Raw genomic sequence first — 22,637 nt, 5'->3', positions numbered from 1 at the left:
AACTAGCAAAATGTACGTAAGGACAAATACTTCTTTAGGTTATACAGATGTTTGATAAAATACAAAACAAAGGGTAAGTGATTTACTTTTAGGAAACAAGTGATGATTTTATGAAAAATATATTTTTAGTTAATAAATTGGTAATAAACTTTGAGATATACCAAGAGTGAGAAACTGAGACAGACTCAAATTAAGCCATTCTCCCAAGTTTTGTCAATGACAGTCATTAGTCTGTCATTAACACTCGCCTCCAATGATTGCTTGCTGCACAGTACTATCTTGGGAACTGTTGACTGGCATGTGTTAATGCGTCGTGAATGTGTGTGTGTCCATGTTTGTGTTGTGCTGTGAACCGAAATTAGTATCTCAATCTAGGAAAGCTCTCACCCCCGCTGGAAGTGGCACTTGTCCCTACAGATACCAACCTTTGTTCCTCTTGTTAAGATAATGAATATTAATGTCTCACCTTATTATGTCTCAGCCAAATTATAATAATGCAAAACAATTAAACAAATACAGAGCACTTTCAAACAGTCATTCTGACAGCCGAGGACTAATTGATCTCACTTTATGAGATGATGTTAGCGTGATGAAGAAAGAGAGAGACGGGGAGAAGAAATATATTTAAAGGGCTTAAGACGATGAGCTGTTGTGTGAAGGATGCTGCAAATTTAAGGTGTGGGCAGTTTGGGAAACAGACGCGTAAAGACAGAGTAATTAGAGGAAGACTTGAGACTTGAAATGATGTGACAGTTTCACAGAACTTTGACATGTTTGAAAGCCTGAGATCAAAGAGCATGACATGATAGATTGAGAAGTGTTTTGGGGCAAACAGTAAGACAATCATACTTTAGTTAAGAAAAGAAAAGTAAAACAAAACAAAACCACAGGTTAAACTTATCTTCAAGAGAAAAATGAAAGAGACTGCTTTAAATATGAGTTTACAGCCAGTTTACTCCTGTTTTTGCAGTATGAATATGAACATTGTTGTTCTGTGCAATACAGGATTTTATACATGTCAGGTGCACAAAGACGCGATTTTATAGAGCAAAGCTGTTGGCTTGTTTACACAGTTACTAAATTCAAACAACCAGATCTCTTTCTCTTAAATCGAGACTTTACTACGTGTCTTCTCTGACGACATGATACTTGAAACTAAATGATGTTAAACTCGACTTGGACACACCTGAAAACACCTCGGAAGAAGGGAGTGAAGGAAGTGGAGATGCGGTGAATGAAGGGAGGCTAGAAAGGTAGCAGTACCTTCAGGATGTTGTGACACCATTGTTTGAGGTTGTTGTTAGAGTTGGAGAAAATAATTGTTTGGTGAACTCCGCTAACTGAGCAAACCCATTTGATTTTGTTTTAACAGAACCAAACAGGCCATGGGTGGTAACGCTATTCTCACCCAACTCCTCTCTGACTTCATCCTCGCACACCTTCGCAATCAGTTTTCATTGTTTCCCCTCTCTTGTCCTTCACACCTTCCTCTGTATCTACGTTCATCAATGTCATTTGATCTCATAATTTTAGCTCTGTTCAAGCAGCTCTTTAGCCTCTGAATAATGGGAAGTAATACATTACTTTTTTGTAGTTCACACTTATCTCTAGGGATGGATATCGATCTTTTTTCTATCAATATAAGTATTTGATATAAATACTTATTGTTGCGCCGATGCTTCTTAAATTTTCTTCCTTACAATGAGCTTTGCACAGTAGTGTTCAGTGTGCCCTTTATCCAGTTAGTTTATGAACATAGCAGAGGTATCACAGCTTCTTGGTAATTGGTTCTCACGAGGAGGGAGAGAGAATTAAATGTTGATTTATGACTGTGTTTTCATTTATATAAAATGCGTGAGCTCTGCCGATGGCTGGCTGTCTTGCACACAGTTGGTGCAGAAATAACAGGCTCGTGCATTAAGAGGATTGAGTCAGTATATGCAGTTTAGATGCTTCAAACAGGTAATACATCTCGTGGTGTAACCCTGTAAAGTAATTGGTACATCTGATAATATCAGATCAATACCTGGACTTGAGTCAGACGGTCGCCTTAGTCAGGACAGTCGAGTCACTCGCTAACTCGAGTGAAATGGTGCAAAAACACCGCAAATACACTGGTTAACTAACTACCATTAATAAACCAGCTTTTCCACCATTGCATGCAAATGTACATTCATCGTTAGCTAACTGTGTTTTTTTGTTTTTGTTTTGTTACAGTGTGCTTACGTAGTATTAAGCTGGTTCTGACTAATTTGGTACCAGTCCCACGTTAAGACTGGTTCTTGGATCAATCAAACGTTGGTCTGCTTTGTGTTGCTGTCACTGTCTTGCCAATTGAGCAAAACAGATATCTTACCTATCAATGCACGGCACTATAGTACCTTAATCTGCAATACAACGAACTGTCTTTGTCTGATGGTATTCTATTTCCTACCACTGGTAGACAATGCTCTCAGTATGTTTTTAGCTCAATCAGTATTTTCTAACATAATTGGTGGTCAGTGTGTTCATCTGGGTTTCTTTCTTTCGGTTACACAAGCCTGGCAACATTGGAGGATGGAAATAGCATGTAACAGTGGTCGTGGGCAGAAGAGTGAACCTACACACTTAACATCCGTATGATATTACCACCATACTACATCACAGACACAGAGAGAGCGAGGGAGAGAGAGAGAGAGAAACGATTAAAAAAATAAAATGAAAAGCACAGAAAATCCCACCAGATGGTCTGAAGAAAGATTGCGTGCTTGTTTGTGTTTTTTCCTGTCTTACTAGCAAGTTTTTATCTGTAATTGCTCACTGAGTATTTCCCTGTTACTTCCATTCCCCATATCTCACCATCACTGCTAAAAGACACCTTAGTTGGCTGCTGTTAGTAAACCAGTTTAACTTTATCTGTTCCTTTCCACGCCTCCATGTTGCTGCAGTTTATCAACTTCCATCTATTTCTAGGAGTTGATGGACTGCTAAATTAAGTCACAGTACACTGATAATCTCAGCCAAACTACAGTGTGTGTGTGTGTGTGTGTGTGTGTGTGTGTGTGTGTGTGTGTGTGTGTGTGTGTGTGTGTGTGTGTGTGTGTGTGTGTGCGTGTGGGCATGTGTGGGCATGTGTGTGAGTGGAGTTTTTAGTTGGTAGTATAAAAATAGTTCCTTAAGTGTCATCTTCTCATATAAGCTATATTAATAATACACTATCAAACCAAACTTCTTTTTCCTTGGATGAATGGCAGCTGAGTTTACACGATGTCACACAGTGACCTGAAGATTTATTTGGCCAAAATCTGTGTTAATTCACAAAATCAAAGTACACAAACCCAAAACACAGCCAGCTCATATGCACACACAACAGAGGGATCCTCGTGTTTTCGTCAGCGCTGGTTGCCACAGAAACAGGGCAGCGCTTATCTCAAGGAATTCTGTGGCAGCTGTGCAACGGCCATATGGGAGAGAGAAAGAGTGGGAGACACAGACAGAATGAGAAGTCAGAGATTTGAGGAGGTGGAAAGTTGAGTAGTTCTTTGAAAAAAACAAAACACGTATCACTCATTTAACCGATTAGTCTTTGTGTGGATCTGATAGTGTGGGCATCTGTTCAGCCCATTTCAGAGAAAAGATCCATAACTGTGAAACTGTTGAAGAGAAAAGTTGCAGCAGTGTGAAACTGACCAATCTCAGCCCGACTCAAGTCAGCTGACGGTGTCGTCTGTGACTCAGCTTGTCCGGTCGCAAGTGGGTAGTTTTAGAAATTAAGCCATGTTTTCCTTTTTTTCTGCAAATTAGAGACATAACCTCCTCTGAACAATGTCACTGCTCTGAATAAAACTGGTTGACAAAACAAAGGAGATCTAAAACATTTTACAAAAGCCCCCTGGTTATTCCATTGAAGCATTCATTGGTGGCTCCACATTCTCGACCCTCTCATTATTTTTTAATAATTTTGCTTCTTTATTACTACTAAAAATGTTACTATTGCCAGTCACTCACTATAACTATCCTCATTCTTGTTTTAAGACGTTACAAATTATATCCAGCAACAAAAGATGGCAGTTAAAACAGGACAGCGACAGAGAGTCGCTGCTGTGGAGTTACAATTGTCTAGTTGCCTTGGGTGTAAACATGTTTTTGAGAGTTGCAGATTGGCCAGTGGTAAGTAGTTGTACATTTCAAATAACTCTTTGCTAATCTTTGGTTTGAACTGTCCCTTTTAAAAACTGTTTGAGACACGGTAGGTGGCCACAGTTCATCAAAGGTCACTGTGACCTCACAAACCACGTTGTTTGTTGGCCAGCCTGACAGGGCGGGATGAGTTACAAAGGTCACAACTAAACATCAAGTAATGTAATGCTTTTTTTTATTATTATTGTAGGAGTCGTAGTTGCAGCATTTTTGCATTGACAAATTAATCTTTAACATCGACTCTTCTCGGTGAATACAAACTGAAAAATGTACGTAGTAGAATGAGCAGATCAGTTAGTATCGTATGTATCTTTAATAGTAACTGCATTTGAATACAAATACGATTGCCTAGCTTAGAAATTAATCAAATGAACTGAATACAATGGTGCTTTAAAGTTTGCCAAGCCTTTGGAGTTTTCTATTTTTCTATGTAAAAATTACCCCAAAATGCATCAGCTGTTCCTAAAGTCCTGAGAACCCAAGTCAATAGTTGAGACAAAATATTGGGTGGTTCTCGCTTAAGATCTTTTCTAACATTTCTATTAGACTTTGACATGTAGAAACATTAACTTTATTCTTCTTTAACCATTCTTTGGTGGAACAACTTGTGTGCTGAGGGTCTGATGGTTGTCTAACCTTCTGACCACCTTTCTCCTCAGATTCAGTTCACTGACAGGTGTCCCTACCATCCTGACCCACATGCAGCAAAACAGGCCCAAACCATGATACTACCTCCACCATGTTTCACAGATGGGATAAGGCTGCTGGACTGCAGTGTTTTCCTTTCTCCAAACATGATACTTCTCATTCAAACCGTAACATTTTATTTTGGTCTCATCCATCCACAGAACTGTTTTGTTTGTTTGTTTTTTTATCAAAATCCTTCTGGCTTGGCTATTTAATCTTTGGTTCTGTTTGGGGAGCAGTGATAAACACTAATGTTGTTAATTGTACTTATGATGGTAAAGTCATGAACATCAGCATTAGCTCATGGACAAGAGGCCTTCAGGTGCTTAGAAGTTACCCTGAGTCACGTTGTGACCTTTGTGAACCTTCCGCTTGTTTCATTTGTTAATAGTAATTACAGTATTGTTGCGGGGTTAATGTGTTAATTACTCATAGTTTAAAGGATTCATATGACACCTCTAAGCAAACATCAGTTTCAATCTAATTTAGGGTGAAGACAAAAGTATGAAATGACTGTTTGAGAGCCCAGCGGCAGCAGGCTGATGAGCATCAGAGATTCACAGAACAACTAAAAGCTTCTGTTGTCACTGCCATCCTGACAATTATCCACATAACCTTTACTGTGTGTGTGTGTGTGTGTGTGTGTGTGTGTGTGTGTGTGTGTGTGTGTGTGTGTGTGTGTGTGTGTGTGTGTGTGTGTGTGTGTGTGTGTGTGTGTGTGTGTGTGTGTGTGTGTGTGTGTGTGTGTGTGTACACACGCACTCCTCTGGACTGACAACTAAGGGAAAAGAGGAGCTGACATGAGATGCTGTGAAGCATTACCGTGTGATATCCTATGACATTTACTGCCGTCCAACACACACACATACACACCATCATCCACAAATGCACTCCATCCTCCCTTTACCTATTCAGCTGTACTGGATCGAAGAAACCCTGATGGAAAATTCCAGGAAAGAAAAGACCTGCCAGCCCCTCTTAACATTGCACAGTGATGAAAAAGAGGATAAAGGGAGGAAGAGGAGGAGATATGGGGAAACTGTGGGGAGATGTGGAGAGAGATTAATGTATAAATAAACAAAACAGAAAAGAAAATGAGGAAAGCAGTAATTGTTGTTAGAATAAATGGCTCTGCTGTATCTCAAATGTGCTGAGAGCAGCACAGTAAACACCAACTTTACACCTTCAGGTAACAGGCTTTTTCTTTTAAAACCAAGTCATGGTTTTTACCCATTTCTTAGTAAGGGATCCAAAGGTCACATTAATCTCATGAAACAAAGAGGAAACAAATACAATAAATACTAATATTGCAAACAATAGGTTCCCATGAATGTTTAGAAAGTGAAAAATGGGTTTGTTTGTGATAACTCATATTGGAAACTACTTTTCACGTTCTTTCTGCGAATGAGATGATAGGACGTATGCCAATTATGAATTTGTTTTTAGTGGTTCGTCTCTCGTCACACAAAAAGCTCTAAAGCTGTTATAAAGCGTGTTACATGGTATAACTGTTTGTTTAACCTGTACGTGGGCATGAATTACAAACTGAAGTACCTATGGAGATATGGACTTCCATTTGGATTTCTTGATAAAACAGAAGTTCATCTATCCCTTCAACACCTCTTTGGCTTCTTTAATCACAGGTTTTGGGGAACTCCAACAATTTTACACATCAGTGTCTCTTTACAGGTTTTGTGGAATATGACTGCACGTGTTAAAAAGTTGTACAAAGCAGTTTTTTTTAGCTCCACAGGGAGCTGTGAAAAATATAAAATCAGGTCACTTGAATGTGTATCAGTTTCAGTTGAAGACTGCCAATTTAAAAATGGAAAACACTTCTGTTTCTGTATGGGTTTGTCAACATATTGTTAAACTCTTGACAGTAAACCCCAGGTATGCTGCAATCCTTTACATCCCTGCAGCTAAAATCATTTGTATCTTGAGTCCTCTCTAAGGAATGCGGGAGACCATTTCTCGTTATTTTTTTCCAAGATATTTTAACTGGTTTTCTATTCTGAAACTTCACACCATGTCACAAGTCACCAGAATTTGAGGCGCTGAGGTTTCTGTTCAAAGATTTTATATATTTTTCTCTGACGACATCGTATTTTCAAAATTAAGTGTCTCTATTACAAATCACAAAAGGAGCTATTGCTGTATTGTTGCTTCTTTAGCAGTGGCATTTAATTTTACACATGAAGTGAATCATCGAGACATGATAGAATCTAACTAAAGGACTCAAACTAAATTCACCTCTGTCTCTGTCTTCACAATATATATCTTTGGTGACGGTTTACTTCATTTGATTGTCGATTGGTTGCCATGGAAACCGGAGGTCGTTTGCCTCCTGCGTGTCTCTTTGGAAACAATAAAAAAAAAAAAAAAAAGAGAGGGATGGCAAAGAGACAGAAAGGCAGAGAGACATTGAGAAAGGGTTAGAAAGAGTGACGCCATGCAGTGAGGTATTAAGAATTCATTTAACCCCTGCTGCCGCACACTTTCAGCCGCCCAGCTCTTCCCAGCTCCGTCACGCTGATGCTTTCGGCACATTCAAATCTTTCTGGTAATGGTCTCCAGTGCCATAGAATTGTATCTGGCCTTTTCAAACCTTGGATCTGTTTCCTGCTAGCTCCATTGGGCACTGACTGAATGAACAAAGTCAGCCATTTTAACTAAACAACTTGGACTTTCACCACATGTTAATTACATGTGATCAGAGCCCACATTAAGTTTAAGATTAATATAGAACGTAAAAAATAAATTGAACAAACAGTGTCATTTCCAGGGTCTAAAAGTTTTGATTCCCTTGACAACCAAAATTCAAGTGTTTTTAAATCAGTCGGACCATCGTATTGGTTTAATGACATATAGTGCAAGTAATTGTTATATAATTGCACTTTCTGAGCATGAGAAGGTAACTGGTGAGCTGGGCACTGTAGCAATTCATGGAGGCTGTTTTTAAGGAATGCATTTGGCAATGGAAATAACCCCCGAGATAATCCTCAGCATTAGCCCAAAGGCTGTCATCATTACTTCAAATGGGGAAGTAAGAAAATGCTGACCTGCAGTTATAAATAACCATGCCGTTCACTTTAAAGCGTGTATCTGCCTGAGTAGGCTTTGCTTTTTAGGTGGATTGTTCATAGGGACTGCCTGGAGGGTCTCACACAGGCTCGGTGACACCTTCGGATGATATCTCTGTCCTCATTAGGATCGGCTAGCTGCAGAAAAAAAGCTGAAGTGGCAGAAGTGTGTATGTGAGTGTGTGCTATTGCTCAGTATGTGACTGCCTGTGGAAAGATAACACAAATTGAAGAATTATATCATTTATGAGTGGATTTCCAATTTATTTTACTACATCAATGGAAAATCACATTACAGTATGATATTCAAAATACATCATGCATCGACCCGGACTGTATACTTAACACATCAGACAAACAGTAATAATCCTAAACTTCACTGATAGGACTTTATTCACAAAGTGGCATTATATACAAAAAAGGGAAAAACAAAACAAAACTGCAGATATATCAACTGCAATAATACAAGAACAAAAAATATTGTCCAATAAAGGAATGTTTTAGGGAAGTATATTAGAAAGATGTAGCCTGTATGAGTTCAATTGGCAAATTATTCCCCATTGACAAAGACCAAGGCTGAGATTTCTAAATAATAAACTATGAACCTCATCCACTAACGGAATGGCCAAATCAATGAGGGAATTAATAGAATATATAATTTGTAGTAAGGTCATGTAATGTTTTTGAAGTAAATCAGTGGATTTTTAAAATTAATACAGAACACAAGAACCACCCAGTGTAAGTTAATTAGTGCAGGAGTTATGTATTCATCCCTCCGAGTGCCATTTAAAATTCAGACAGCAGTAATCTGCAGTTGGTGCTGCTGAAGGCACATCTGGCTGATACCAGCATGATGTGCACAACAGTAGTCCAGGTGGGAGACAATAAATGTATGTATGACCTCATGTAAATCATAGGAGAGGGGAGGGGATCACTGATAGTAAAACTAAACACTTCCTGCGGTGACATTTCACATTAAGAGCCTTCCAGTGGCTCAGAGGACTTAATCCATGGGATTTCGAGTGGGCTTTTGATTTGAAACAGTGATAGGAAGTTAAAGAGTTCCACTGATGGTCGCTAGTCAAGAGTCAAAAGCTTGTAATTGAGACAGTTTAATTGAAGTTTTACTTGACGATAAGTTTATTATAAGTCTACATAGGTCATCTCTATCAATCCCATATCCTTTTTTTTAAATGTTCAACCAATTAAACTGTTTGATCAAATTACATAAAATCTGGTCTTTTGGTTACGGTGCTATTCTAACTGTAAAGGTACAGAATTACCAACGTTAGATATGTTTTGTGAAAGTATGTAAATGAAAACTTGAAGTGTCTGCATGTATCGAGGTGTGAATTTGTTTGTGTATGTGTGTGTCTCTGCTTTAGCTTCTGTGTGTCTGGATATTACCTGAACCTCACAGCCAGTGATTTTAAAAGCAACATTTAAAAGCTCCAACCCAAATGAAAAGGTAGTATTCAGTGTATTATGTAGCGTCCCTACAAACGGTACCCGGTTTGCTGGAACTTTATTCGGAACCATACACAGGCTACTGTGGGCCGGAGCCAACGCCAACAGAACGGCTAATTCTGAGCGATCGCTCTACACAGCATGGCTCGCTCGCACACACTTGAACTCCGTCTAACAAAAAGCGAAGAGAAAAAGGACACGTCTCCCCCCTTGGCTCCTGGCCAATCACAGGTGGCTGTCCCACCCTGCTCACTGTCATAGGTACAGGTCTCTGACTGACAGGTCTCACAACTTATCTTAATACAGCAACACAAGAATGAACACTGTGACATTTTAAACAGTTAACCTGACGTGTTGCCCAGGCCGTTACAGTATTCATTTCTGTGTAAAGTTAGTTTGGCAGTATACTGTGTGAGATCAGCTGAATCAGTATTATAGGCCAGATCTTGCCTCTCAAACCGGTCTCGCATGTCCACTTTACAGCTATTATGCCGTGAGATGTGGACATTTCTCTGTAAGTGATCCCCATCAGCTGACACACATTGATTTAATGTTTGATTTAATGTGAGACTTAATGTGCCAGAGTGAGGGTGTGTGTGAGAAAAGTGTGTGAATACGTGCTTAAGTGTGGGTGGGCGAATGTGAGCGTTTGTGTTTGTGAACCTGTTGGTTATTTTGCACGTGCTTATATGTGTGCTTTTCTGCTCACATGTGTGTTGATAAGTGGGTGTTTGTGTGTAAGCCTGCGTCTACGTGTTGATGTGCATGCATGTGTTTTGCCCACTCACAGCCTATCTTTATCCACGCTGTGATATCTACAGTAGTCCATCTCTTTGGAGGACGGTTCAGGCAGGGCCAACAGAAACATGTAGAGGATTACATCTTCTGTGGGATTTCTGCCTGTTCAAACCTGCGGTGTAGCGCTCTCAAAGACGAACAGCTTCCCCATTTTTTCTCTCTTATTTCTTGCTGAGGCTGCTCCTGTCCTGCATGCTCTGTGTTATAGTCTGCTGGGGGACCATATCAGCATCCTGTGCTGCGTAGCCCCAGGGAGGGATTGGACCTCCTGGGCAATTACAGCATCTCCCCCCTCACACACTTGTTGGCCGAGCAGTGCACTCACTCCTTGAACACACAGTAAATGCATATCGAATCACTCCCCAACACTCGTTTCTCTCTGGCTCACTGCTTGCTTTTGCATGTTCTGTTTGCTCTGCTAACCTTTCCTCAAAACAAGTGGTGTTCAAGAAACTGGACTTTCAAAATACTTGGCTCATCACACATCCAGTATTCCCTGACATGCGTAGAATTTTCAGCAGTCAAAGTGAAATGGGATCTTCCTAATAGGAACCAATGAACCAGCCGAGATTGACTGTGCAGCTCAAACACACACTGACAGTAGATGATGCAATTCTACTACGTGAACTGTACGTGCAGCATCGATCACAGCTCATCTCTCTTTAGAATTTAGATTCTCTTTGGAGTGTTTTGCGTGAGTATCAACAGAATGATAAAGTTAAATAGGAAATCTCTTAACGTGCACATTATAAAAGACCTACATTAAAGTTTTCATTGCTACTGCAAACAATTTCGATGTTAGTGATCGATCGAAGGAAAGTCATGGGCGGCCTGAACATTTGATCAGTCAGAGTTCTCCTTTCATTGCTCTGGTTTCAAAAATGCTGCTGCTGAGGACCCGTCCTAAAATGGATCAGCGTGTTGGTAAAGAACAGGCCTTCAGGAGTGATTGGCCGTGCGCCCTAGCAGCATGATGAGCTGAAAAGTTTCACATTAGATGCAGCCTTTGCACATGTTTTTAAATGTGGGTTTATTTTTTGTTAATTCTCACCACTATCTGTTGTATCATTATTGATTTTAGGCATCTGTACAGAAAAACAAATGTATATTATTGAACGCATGAATGCACATTCTGTTGTTTTTTTCTCTTTTTTTCTTTCATTAGATTGTAAAACCGTCTGTTTCACTCTCCGAGCTGTTCTCCTTAACCCACTGTGTTTCCACGTGGTTCGAACGTTGCAGTATGATGGTGATCTTGTTGAACTGCGTGACCCTGGGAATGTACCAGCCGTGTGAGAACATCGACTGCTCCTCCGACCGATGCCAAATACTGCAGGTACACACAAACATACACACATTTGTTGTGATGATTTTGCCATCAGTGGGCTCCCATTTTGGATCAATCTGTCATGAAAGTTCTGTGTATCTCAAAACTCACTTGTGTTCTTTGAGGTTTTCTTGTTGTAAATAATTTATATTTTGTGGTTTGTACAGTTTTGCAGTAAACCTTTTAGGTTGGCATTGTTAGGTTGTTGGATTATTACTTTGATCCAGGGTAAAGTATCTCTGCAGCTATTTATAAGGTTGCCAATGTCATGTTCTCTCCTGACTTTGGTGATCACATGACCACTATCATGTTGACCAGCTAAATCTTTTGTCATCAGGTGTAATTTTTGTCACCGTGACCTCATGACATCCGTGTATGACTGAAAGTATGGTATCACTGCTCCAAGCTGCAGCTGCTGAAGCACCCTTTAAATGAACCCTAAAAAAATGACATGACTTCGTTGCAAAGGCTCATGTATATTTGATTAGAGTCTCTATACAGAGCCATGTTGTAGAAAAGCACTTACAAACTCACTTGAGCACACAAAGGCAGCTGTGCACACACACACACACCCTTTCTCTCTATCTGTATTCCTTCCTCTCAGTCTCACCTCGCCTAACCCCCCTCCCCCCCACGCCCCCGTGCCCCCACGCAGGGGCCCGCAACTCCTCGCACTGACTCACTCCTAGCATGTGGTCTTTATGGTGCAGCGAACATGACTCTCTCACATTCGGCACCTCTGCAGCTTTCCTTGTCATCTGGCAGCGCACAGAATCCCTTCTCACTTCTGTCAAAGGTGGCCTGAGTGGGTGTAACATCTGTGCTCGAGCGTGTGCACGTATGTCTTCAGTCTGCTGGTGTGAAGTGTTTGTTGAATCGCGCAGACACCCTGTTTTCCCACATTCTCATACGAACACACACAAGATGACACACACACACACACACACACACACACACACACACACACACACACACACACACACACACACACACACACACACACACACACACACACACACACACACACACACACACACACACCATATAGCAGTAAACACACACAGCAGATTAATGTGGCTCTCTGGGGGAGCTGGCTGTTGGGTTGGACCTAATGGAATTTCTCCTCCAAGTATCTATAGACCCTATTCAATATCAGCATGGGTTTAGTGGGCTACAGCCCCACAGTCAATACTTTCCTCTCAGAAAATCTGTTCTTCAATACCTTGATTTCAATGCCAGCTCTACAGCCAAATCTGTAAGCTCTAACAAATGTGGTCTTAAAGACCTTTGGAGGATTAGCTTGGAGTCAACTAGTATAGTATGTGTTGGATAGATGAGTGGCTAAAACCGGGAGAGATGGTTTGGATGATTTCACTTTTTATTTCCATCTCAGGTTGTTCTGTTGGACTGAGAGGCAACTACAACCTTGTTGTCCTAAAGACTCATCCTGGAGGCTTTATTGTTCTAATGCCTTGCGGATGTGTGCGGAAACATCTTCCAAACCAAACAACACGTTTCATTTGCATTTGACTGACTTGTAGCGATCCTGTGACCCGGATGGTGGAGCATCCTGCCCCACATCACAGGTTGTTGTGTGAAGGGCTGCAGGGTTTTCATCTTACTGAACAGGAAATGTAAATGTAATCAATAACAAGCCCTCGGAAAGAGAACTGCATGCAAATACTGTCCTTCATCACAAATTGGAGGTACAAATGCATGCGTGAGCCTGGACACAAATCCTCCAAGGCAGACACACTCGTGTTGTAAAGTGTCTTTTAGAATACAAGCATGCTTTGATCTCATCAGTTCGTGATTTGGATTGAAAAATACTTTGACAGTGTAAAAGATTTGGAGCTTCAGAGATGAACATTTTCCATATTAAAAATGACATCATTGTTATTTAATAATAGTTTGCTCTGCATTGGTAGATTTATACAAACAAAAACATAGTGTAGTAATGTACTGCTGCTACTAAATAGAAATAACTGTAGAATACAGGTGTGACAATAGGTATCTGTTCTACCTGATACCTTTTCATTTTTTTTACAGACATTTACAGATATATATTTGTGATAATCCAATACTGACCACTATATCAACTTAATAGAACAGTTTTATGTCAGATGATAATATATTATTGGTAGAAAGAGACATGTCCACACACTGCTGTATCTTTCCCATCCCTTTAACACAAACTCATGTGAAATATTATTTTTACAAAGATGTCTGCTAATAAATTACATGACATTTTAGCTCAGGAATGTCAAAGATAGGATTACAAATGATGTCATCATTACATAGTTTGTCTATATGCTTTAATCATTAAGTGTCCTGGTTAGGACACGTCTTTGTCAAAATTGTTGGTAAAACAACTGTAAGGTATCCTTATTAAGTATTTTTGACAATGCTAGCTGTGTGGCCGTAAACTCGGTATTACACTAAAGCATCATACACCCATCAGTCCAGTAGACAATACCATATCAATGTCACATTTTGCCTCAGCTAGGCGTGACAAGTGAGGTGCCTTAGATTCACCTAAGATTCACCTTGTTGTTAGGTTTCAGAAAGATTTTGGTTTGGGTTAAAATATGTAATTTTGCTTAACTAACATTACGTACGTCAGATAATTTACCTAATTTATGTCGGCAGGTTACATACGTTATGCAAGCCGCTTATGTTAATCAAAATAAATCCATATCGACTTTGTTGTTCCATCCAATCACCCCCAACTTTGTCACTTGACCTCCTTCTCAACATGTGACTGGACTGCACGTGTGTACTTTTTCACACCGAGGCGAGGCAAAACCTGACACTGACATCACATGCTTTGATTTCTGCAGTTGGCGGTGTCGATCAGTTGGTTGGTCCCTTACTTTGGTTCAGTCTGAAATGTCCCAACAACTATTGGATGGTTTGGAAAAAGATTTCATGCAGATTTTTTCTGGTCCCCAAAGGATGGTGTCTACTAATTTTAGTGATCCCCTGATTTATCCCACAATGCCACTGGAATGGAGAGGGGGGGGGGGGGGGAAGACACGAGATATAAAATGCAAAGAAGAATGAGAGATGTGAGATAAAAGAGCTGTATAAATGTCAAAGGAGGAGTGTTTGTGGCATGGCATTTGCTGGAGTTTTCATCTCACTTGTGTTTGCAAACTTAACCAAAGGTAGCAGCACCTCGTCCATCTCTCTGGTTTGACAAAGGTCAAGGTTGCAAACTTGAATGATTCATCCACATTAGTGCGCCAGTCCGGTTTCCCTACGCTCCTCCAGGACTCATGAACAGGATGCTTCTTTTTAGCAACGAGCTAGTTTAAAAAAAACAAACAAAAAAAAACAGATCCACATCAATGGTTGAGATTCAGATCATGTTGCCGACAGTGATTCCCTCTGTAAATGAAATTACAGGCACCGCCAAGCGTGTCAGTTCATCTATAATTCGCCTCTATACACAGAAAAGAACACCAGCTAATCCTGGCTTTTTGCTCACAACAGCAATAACATGCGTAAGCAAGCTGGGATCTGTGATTTATTTAGATTTGTTTTTCTCTTCTTTTAATTAGATGCTTGATTAAAGCTTGGAGTGAGGTGGGGAATATTGATGTGGGGGCTTATCTGTGATTACTGCTCAAGCAAATTATATCCATTACCCCACCAAATAGGGCAAACTGCTCAATTGAGGAGAGGGTCGGGGGGAGGCTGAAGGAAGGAGTAGAGAAAGGGAGCTTTATTAGATAGAAGAAGATTAGGAAGGAGAGATGTAGATGTGGAAATTTTAGTTGAAAAATTCTAAATTGGTTGAAGGAAAAGAGTTCGAAGTACGAGACAGCAGGGAGCTGAATGCTGAGAGGAGGTCTTGGACTTGAATACAAAAATGTTTCCAATATTATTAGTCCAGTATTGTGGTGCAGAGTGCTTTGATTCCAGTTTGACTCCACTACAACCAGAATTTGAGATAGAAACATTCCTGGGTGATCAGCCAACTCACCCCCAAGATGGCATTGGGACAGTGTCCTGAAAACTAAGGGGAAGTTTATTCGATCGCTGCCGTGGCCCTTGCTTTACGTGATATTACTGAAGTTCTTCCTATACTGTGGGATTTTTCCATATAAATTAGCATTTGTTGCATTCAAGCTCTTGCTAATTGAGTTCACACAATGGTGATTAAGTACAGCCAGTTAAATCTCTCTGTATTCCATAGTATACAGACTCTAAATCTGGAGTCCAGTGAGACATTAACGCGTTCGCCGGATGAATCCATAATTGGCATGCTCTATAGGCAGAGCATACGCACTAGAGACTTCCACTGGCAGATAACGTTCAGTTTTGTCCTATTGTACTTGAATGACTTTGAAACTACCAGAGCAGCCTTTAACCAATCAGCACTGACCAAAAAGAATCGGCCAATACATGTATTGATTTATTTATTCAGCTCAAATGCAGCCATAAAGTCTAAAAGGGCACCGGCCAGTGAGGGGATCATTGCCATGGGTATGACAAATGCCAAGACTTATGATTCAAGTACTTTCTGAGTTATTCTGAATGGAATCACATGAGCAAATTGTGTGCATCAAGTATCACTATCCCATGTTGTGTACTCTGTCAGTAGCTAGATTGTGAGAAATTGTGATACTATTGAAGTCTGAACCTGAAGCAGACTCACTGCAGAAAGTCAGCAGGATTCGCCTGTAGGACTCCTTAAACACTTGATAAATAGTAGATTTTAACAGTTCCATGCTCTCCACAAATATGAACTTTTTAAACTGCACAATTGAAAGTTTGGAGAAGACCCGATATTTAGTTTCAACAATATTCAAATTGTTGGAGCAATCTTGAGATGATCTAACGCACACATTATAGCATCATCCCTAAATCTCCATTTGAAAAAGATGAGTCAGTGAAACAGACCAGTTCCCCCACGCCACTGAATGTTGTTTACAGCAGGCTGGATTGACCTGTAGCCATTAGCATGGTGCTACAGATTCATAGCACCGGGTGGTGTTTTTCTATTTGTTGTTGCAACCCAGTTATTAATCCATTCTTTTCAAGGTCTCCACGATTTGACAGCATGTTTTTGTTTTACTTGTGTTTCTTGTACTACATAATTTTCTACAATTTTTTTTTGTAGAGGAACCTGTGCCAACTGGTTTCTCATCAAAATTCAATTTCATTTCAGGGGTTTCCAAGACTTTTGCAATACATCTATATAAAGCAAATTCTTTATTTGTTCTCCTATTACAAAGTGCACGACTATGATATGTGATCTGTGGCCTCATCAAGTGATTTCAAACTGACATCTCAAACAGAAGTCATTTGAATTGTATTTCGAGGCCATTCAATGACAAGCTTATTCAGTAATTTGACATGACAGAGAAAATGTTGAGCAGAAGTGTTGTTGTTTTTTTTTCCTCAGGTTAAGAACCCACAAACTCCCATAAATTGATATTTTCCAATTGCTGCTAAAAATGTAAGGTCAGTTTGTTTGTCTCACATTTACCTGCTGAGGTTATACATATGTCTTTATGTGATATTTTTGTTTCCACCTCCAGTTGGGATGAATTGATGTTTGTTTGTGGATCCCAAAGCAGTAAAAAATGACATGTTCCACCTTTTTGCTTCTTGACACCCTTTGTCTTTGTCTACCGATATATCTCTGTCAGGCCTTTGATGCGTTCATCTACATCTTCTTCGCTCTGGAATTGGTTATAAAGATGGTCGCTCTGGGAATCTTCGGTCCGCGCTGTTACCTTGGGGACACTTGGAACCGGCTGGATTTCTTTATCGTCATGGCAGGGTGAGGAACTCTTCCCTTTATTTGATCCATTTTCTATATCAGGAGCCTCACATGGGTGGGAAAAGTAAAGGGTATTCTTCTTCTTGGAAAACTGAGTGATCTTCAAGAAAAAAAAGAAAATAGTATAAATTGTGCATATTGGGCAGATGGAATATTTATTAAATACATACAGTATGTAGGACTAAATTGGAACATGAGCTGATTCTTTCCGAGTAATAGGTTAACTGAACCTACAGTGCAGCATGTTTGAATTATTTGAAAGTTCACATATTTAATTTTGATTTAGCATGGCTCTATTTAAAGGCCAGGCTCCAAATCCCTCTTTTCGGCTTGGGCCTCTTTGTCTTCCCGACAGATTCATGATCCATTGTGCGACCATGCGTGGCCAATCATGTACGTGTTAAATACGTAACATGACATTAAATATTAACATGTTGATAGTCACTGGCTCTCACCTGGGATGTGATTGGTAATAAAATTGTGATGATATGATTCAGCTGAGCTAATCACCACAATGGAATTGAATGAGTCAGCTGAAATTACCCTGCCATACATTGTGCATGGCTTCCCACTGTTACTGATGACTCGAATGAAAATGAGCCAAAATCTTGGGCTGGTGGAATAAAACCACTTACATTCAATGAGTTACACATTTTTACCACAAAATGTATGTGTGGCTTTCTTTAAAATGAGATCCATAATTCTCGTGAGCTCAACGGTTTCAGGGTTAGTGTGTAAAACAAGTGATGATTTTGTTCTGTTAAAAGGGCATAGCCCTACTCACTACTAACCTGAGCCTAACACTGAAACAACATACTTGGTATGGGATTTTGAACATTTATGTCATCCTTCATTGCTTATGTACCCTCACACGCTACATCTTGTTCAGCGCACCTGCTGCGGCCACCTGTTGCAGTCTGTTTTGATAGTGCGTTTTGCTTTTGCTGGTTTAGTGTTCTTTGTACATCTTTTCTCACTGTTTCAAATGACTTCAGAGAAAAAGATACGGTTTCTCTTTTCGTTATTTAGCACAAAAAAAAAAAAAAAAAAATATATATATATATATATATATATATATATATAATTTGGAAGAAGAACCAGAAGCCAATGTGGATGTCCCTTGGAGGGTAATACCACTGATGACCACTAAGGGCTCTAAAACCTCTAACTCTATAAAATACAAAGTCAATATTGTATATTTCACAAGTCATTACAGTGTCATTTGCTAAATTCACTGCTTAATAATAATAATAATGCATAGTCCACGTGCCTGGTTTGATTGCCATGCCTGATGTGTAGTTAGATTTTTGGTATAGGTGCGCAGGGATGTTGTCCTTGAATTTTTAGTCAGATCTGCCCTCACTCCTCCCCAGCTCAACCAAATAAGGTAAACCAAGATCGCATCACCCAAGATCCCAGACTGGAGGCTTCAACACAACAGTTCACAAACCCATATGAAGTCAGGGTGGGATGCAACTCTGAAAAAACACATTGCGTGTGCTTTCACATTTGTATTTAATTCAGACCAGACCAGACCAATGGAAATACGGTTTCCTTTTAGTTTTAGTCTTTTTTGTGTTCAACACTGACTTACAAACAAAGAGATGTAAGCATAGGATTAAATAGACAAGTTACTCTTCAGTTGGACAGTTAAAGTGCCAATGCCATCCTGCATCACCAGTTCAGTCAGATGGGGAAAATAAGTGAAAATAAAATTCAGCACTACGACAGTGGGCCTTATGGTTGTATCATCTTGGTGTCACAGAGCTCACAACAAACAATGATAATGATAATAGTCTTATTAGTTAAGACTGCAGCTCAGGCTCATGTTTCATGAATTACAACAGATCAAAGTAGAATTTTATTGAACAAATTATGAGGAGAATTGATGCTTTGGAACAGAGGATACTTTTCAGTTCCAGACATGTCATGGAAAATCCATACTTCTATGTTAGCACATAGACAATAATAAACTGATGACTTTCATCGCAACCGAACATGGATCAATACGTTTCGAGACTGCTCCTGTTGTGTGTGAAAGATGGGCAGTGCTGGTGACGTGAACAGAACTGGAGAAAGGTATAACCCTAATGAGCAAGTGATACAAATTTGGTTAAAATATGCACCCAAGTTATACACGTTGTTGTGAGCGCTGGTCCTTGCACTCGCAGATTTCTCCATGGACATGAACACGGGGTGCACGTCAAATTTGGCATCGGACTGGAAATAGGCAAGGGAGACCCTTAAAATGCTTCAGGAAGCCTGCGGCAATGAGGCAATGAGCCAGGAGAGGTCTTTTGAGTGACATTCACGTTTCTGAGGATCAGGTGGAACATCACTGTCCAAAACTGGAAAAGATGCGTCAAGTCAGGTGCACAACCAGGTGGGTTTTATTTGACATTCACTGAGTTGTCCACTTTGAATTTGTCCCCCAGGGTCAGACTGTCAACACTGAGTTCTACTCTGATGCTCTGAGACATCTGAGGGAAAACATTGAGTGTAATTGACCTGACCTGTGGCGAGTTGGCACTTGGGTTCTCCAACACGACAACGCATGTGCTTACAGCACATAGAAAACGCACAAATTTCTCGCCCACAATAACACAATCGTCGCTCCCCACCACTCCTACCCACCGGATTTGGCTCCCTGATACTTCTTTCTGTTTCCCAATCATTTATCACAAATTTTGATGTGCGCTCTTCGCTCAAATTTCAGAAGCTCAAAACATCGCAGACGTACCTGGACCACTGCTCACAAAAGCATGTGTACCTCCACTGCTGATTTTGATCAAGCAACAACATTTGTAACACTTACTCATTCTGTTATATTCTCCGTGCACATCACAGTGCTGCACATTGTTTAAAAATGCCTGCATTAGTAGGCTTTCAGTTTCACTATCAATTTTAGTAAGACATTATAATTGATGTCTGAATCCAGTAGGTTGTGTAGGCTTACATATGTATGCAGAACTCTGGCTGTGACAAGATTCTCAAAATGATGAGGAAGAGCTGATGGCCAGAGAAGGGTCTTGACGATGATTGTGACCATATTTCACATGTGGTCAGACACTGACTTAGTGACCCTGGTCTTGAGTGTCCACCTTGAAACTGTGCTGGTTTGTATAGATCTTCTGTGCTGTTGGGATGACGATGTATGTGAAGCATCCTCATTTTTGAATTTGTAGCTGCCTTACCACGACATCTACATTTAAAGCGCTGTCTACTCTCATGGCTACAACTTTGTTTTCTATCAGAATCAGCTTTATTGGTCGGAACACTGCCCTACCCTAGAAATGTGACTCTGTTCATCAAATATATCCTTAAAATACACTTAATACCTTGAATTACTTCAAATAACTCATTACATAAATTTGATGAGTCTCGACAGACACGGGTGTAAACTGCAACTTGACTGGTTGGTGGAGTTGTACAACCGTGAGGCAGCTCTTCTGCTGCATTTTCATTTCCTCCTTCTTTATCCTTCTCTTCCCATTTTCTCTTCAAGGGAAGGTGATCATTTTTCATTCACTTTTACTGCCATGGTTCCTACTGATGTTCTAACTCTCTACAGTCCCCAGCTCAGTGTTTCAGCCTCTAGGTTAAAGAGGATACTACTGCCATCATCTTGCTTTCATGTAATGTTTGATCTGGTTCGTTTTTCCTGCTCTAATCGCACAATTTCAGCTCATATGTTTTTCCTCACCCTCCCTCTCCTCATCGCTCCTTCAGTCACCATCCTTCAAGCAACAGCCACAGAAACGTGTCACTTCTCATCACTCTGCGCCAAATCCCAATGCTCGGTTCATGCATGGCAGAGCGACACCGCCGCCGCCACCACCACCAATTACTCCCCAGTCTTACATCCACCACATGCAGTGCATGTAGCAAAGAGGAGGGGGACGTGATAAAACGTTGCCCCCCCGGGAACTAGTGTGCTGCAAACACAAACAGTAGGCAAGCTGCAGGAAAGGGATTAGGAGCAGCAGGCGCCACACCAGGCTGCGCTTAGCTTGGTTGTACAGCTGAACCAGACGCAGCATGTGGAGTGTGTAGAACAATATGCGAGCAGGGTGTTTTTGTGCGTGGAGGAGGCAGGTGTCCAAAAGTAAGCCAAAAGTTGACTTTTTGTCTAAATTCTCCCTCTGGCACCCTTTCCCCTGCTGAAAGCTTTTAATTGTGACAAACAAAACTCCAGCTGGAAGCCTCGCATATAGTTTTGTACACTTATGATGTATTTTCAGATGTTCTGTGTGTTTAAATTAGCTAGAGAGTTGACATATTATTTAGTAATTTGAGAATAACGTTACTATTTCTTATTTTTGTTACTATTATTAATTCGAGTTTCCCTTCTTTATTTTACTGGCTTACTGCTGTTGAGGTGTGCACACCTCACGCACATTCATATCCACATGAATACTCTTGCATATGTGATAATAAAAAAAAAGTCAATCAAATTGAATCTACAGAAATTCAAGACTGCTAATATACACACATTATACAAAACTATGCATACTAATATAATTAACAACTCCCTTTTTTATTTTTCATCAGCATCACCTCACCTCCCTTAAATGTGTATTCCGGTGTCCAGACCAGGTTATTGTGTAAAAGCCCATCACTATGTAAAAAAAAGGCACGCAGTCTGACATGAAGCTATAGAATCAACTCTTCACACACAAAGTGGGAATTATTTCCTCTACACTTGCAGTCAAGAGTTCAAACCTTCCTGCACCTGTTAAAGTCAGTTGTGAGGCCGAACTGACAATAGATCTTATTTATCTCATTGTGCACTTGCACGCTCCGTCCTATTTACACACATCTTCTTTGACTCCTCACTTAACATACATTATAGCTACAAATGGTGCATAATGCAGCAAAACCTAAGAGGCTAATGTTGATCTTTTGCTTCGTCCTTCCTCAGTTTATTTTCACAGTTGTGATGGCAGCTCAGTTATGCACACCCCAACCCAACCCAGTGCCATAGGCAATCTGTTTCTCCATACCCCAATCCTATGCACGGTAATTATAAATACAGCTGCTCTTGGTTGCAGTAATAACATTACTTCCAATGAGTGACGCTAATCCTAATTTGTTGGACCACTGCACCATTGTATTTGCCTGCAGCAGAGTGGACGAGGAGCGTTTTGAGAGAGCGAGAGAGAGAGAGAAAAAAAAAAGAATGCTTAAGCAAAGGAAGGTGGTAGGATTATCTTTTCCTGTCTTAAGTGTTTCACCGTTGGCACCTGCCATTGTTCAGCATTAGGGCCTTTTTTTTGTCTTTGCCTGCACAGGGAGTTTGGAG

General features: G+C 40.3%; 1 protein-coding gene across 1 annotated transcript in view; it reads left to right on the top strand.

Moving 5' to 3' along the window:
* Positions 1 to 22,637, top strand: part of LOC138615727 (voltage-dependent T-type calcium channel subunit alpha-1I) — a 230,881-nt gene that overhangs the window by 78,369 nt on the left and 129,875 nt on the right. The window contains exons 3-4 of the mRNA XM_069689510.1: positions 11,439 to 11,550; positions 17,202 to 17,335. Of these exons, the coding sequence (XP_069545611.1) occupies positions 11,439 to 11,550; positions 17,202 to 17,335 (246 nt within the window). The remainder of the gene's footprint in view (positions 1 to 11,438; positions 11,551 to 17,201; positions 17,336 to 22,637) is intronic.

This window comes from Brachyistius frenatus, unplaced genomic scaffold, assembly GCF_029030835.1.
Source record: "Brachyistius frenatus isolate BFR_SWC_R1_liver_20210118 unplaced genomic scaffold, ASM2903083v1 Contig_7, whole genome shotgun sequence".
In the NCBI taxonomy this organism is placed as follows: domain Eukaryota; kingdom Metazoa; phylum Chordata; class Actinopteri; family Embiotocidae; genus Brachyistius; species Brachyistius frenatus.
This window is presented reverse-complemented; position numbering and strand designations above follow the sequence as displayed.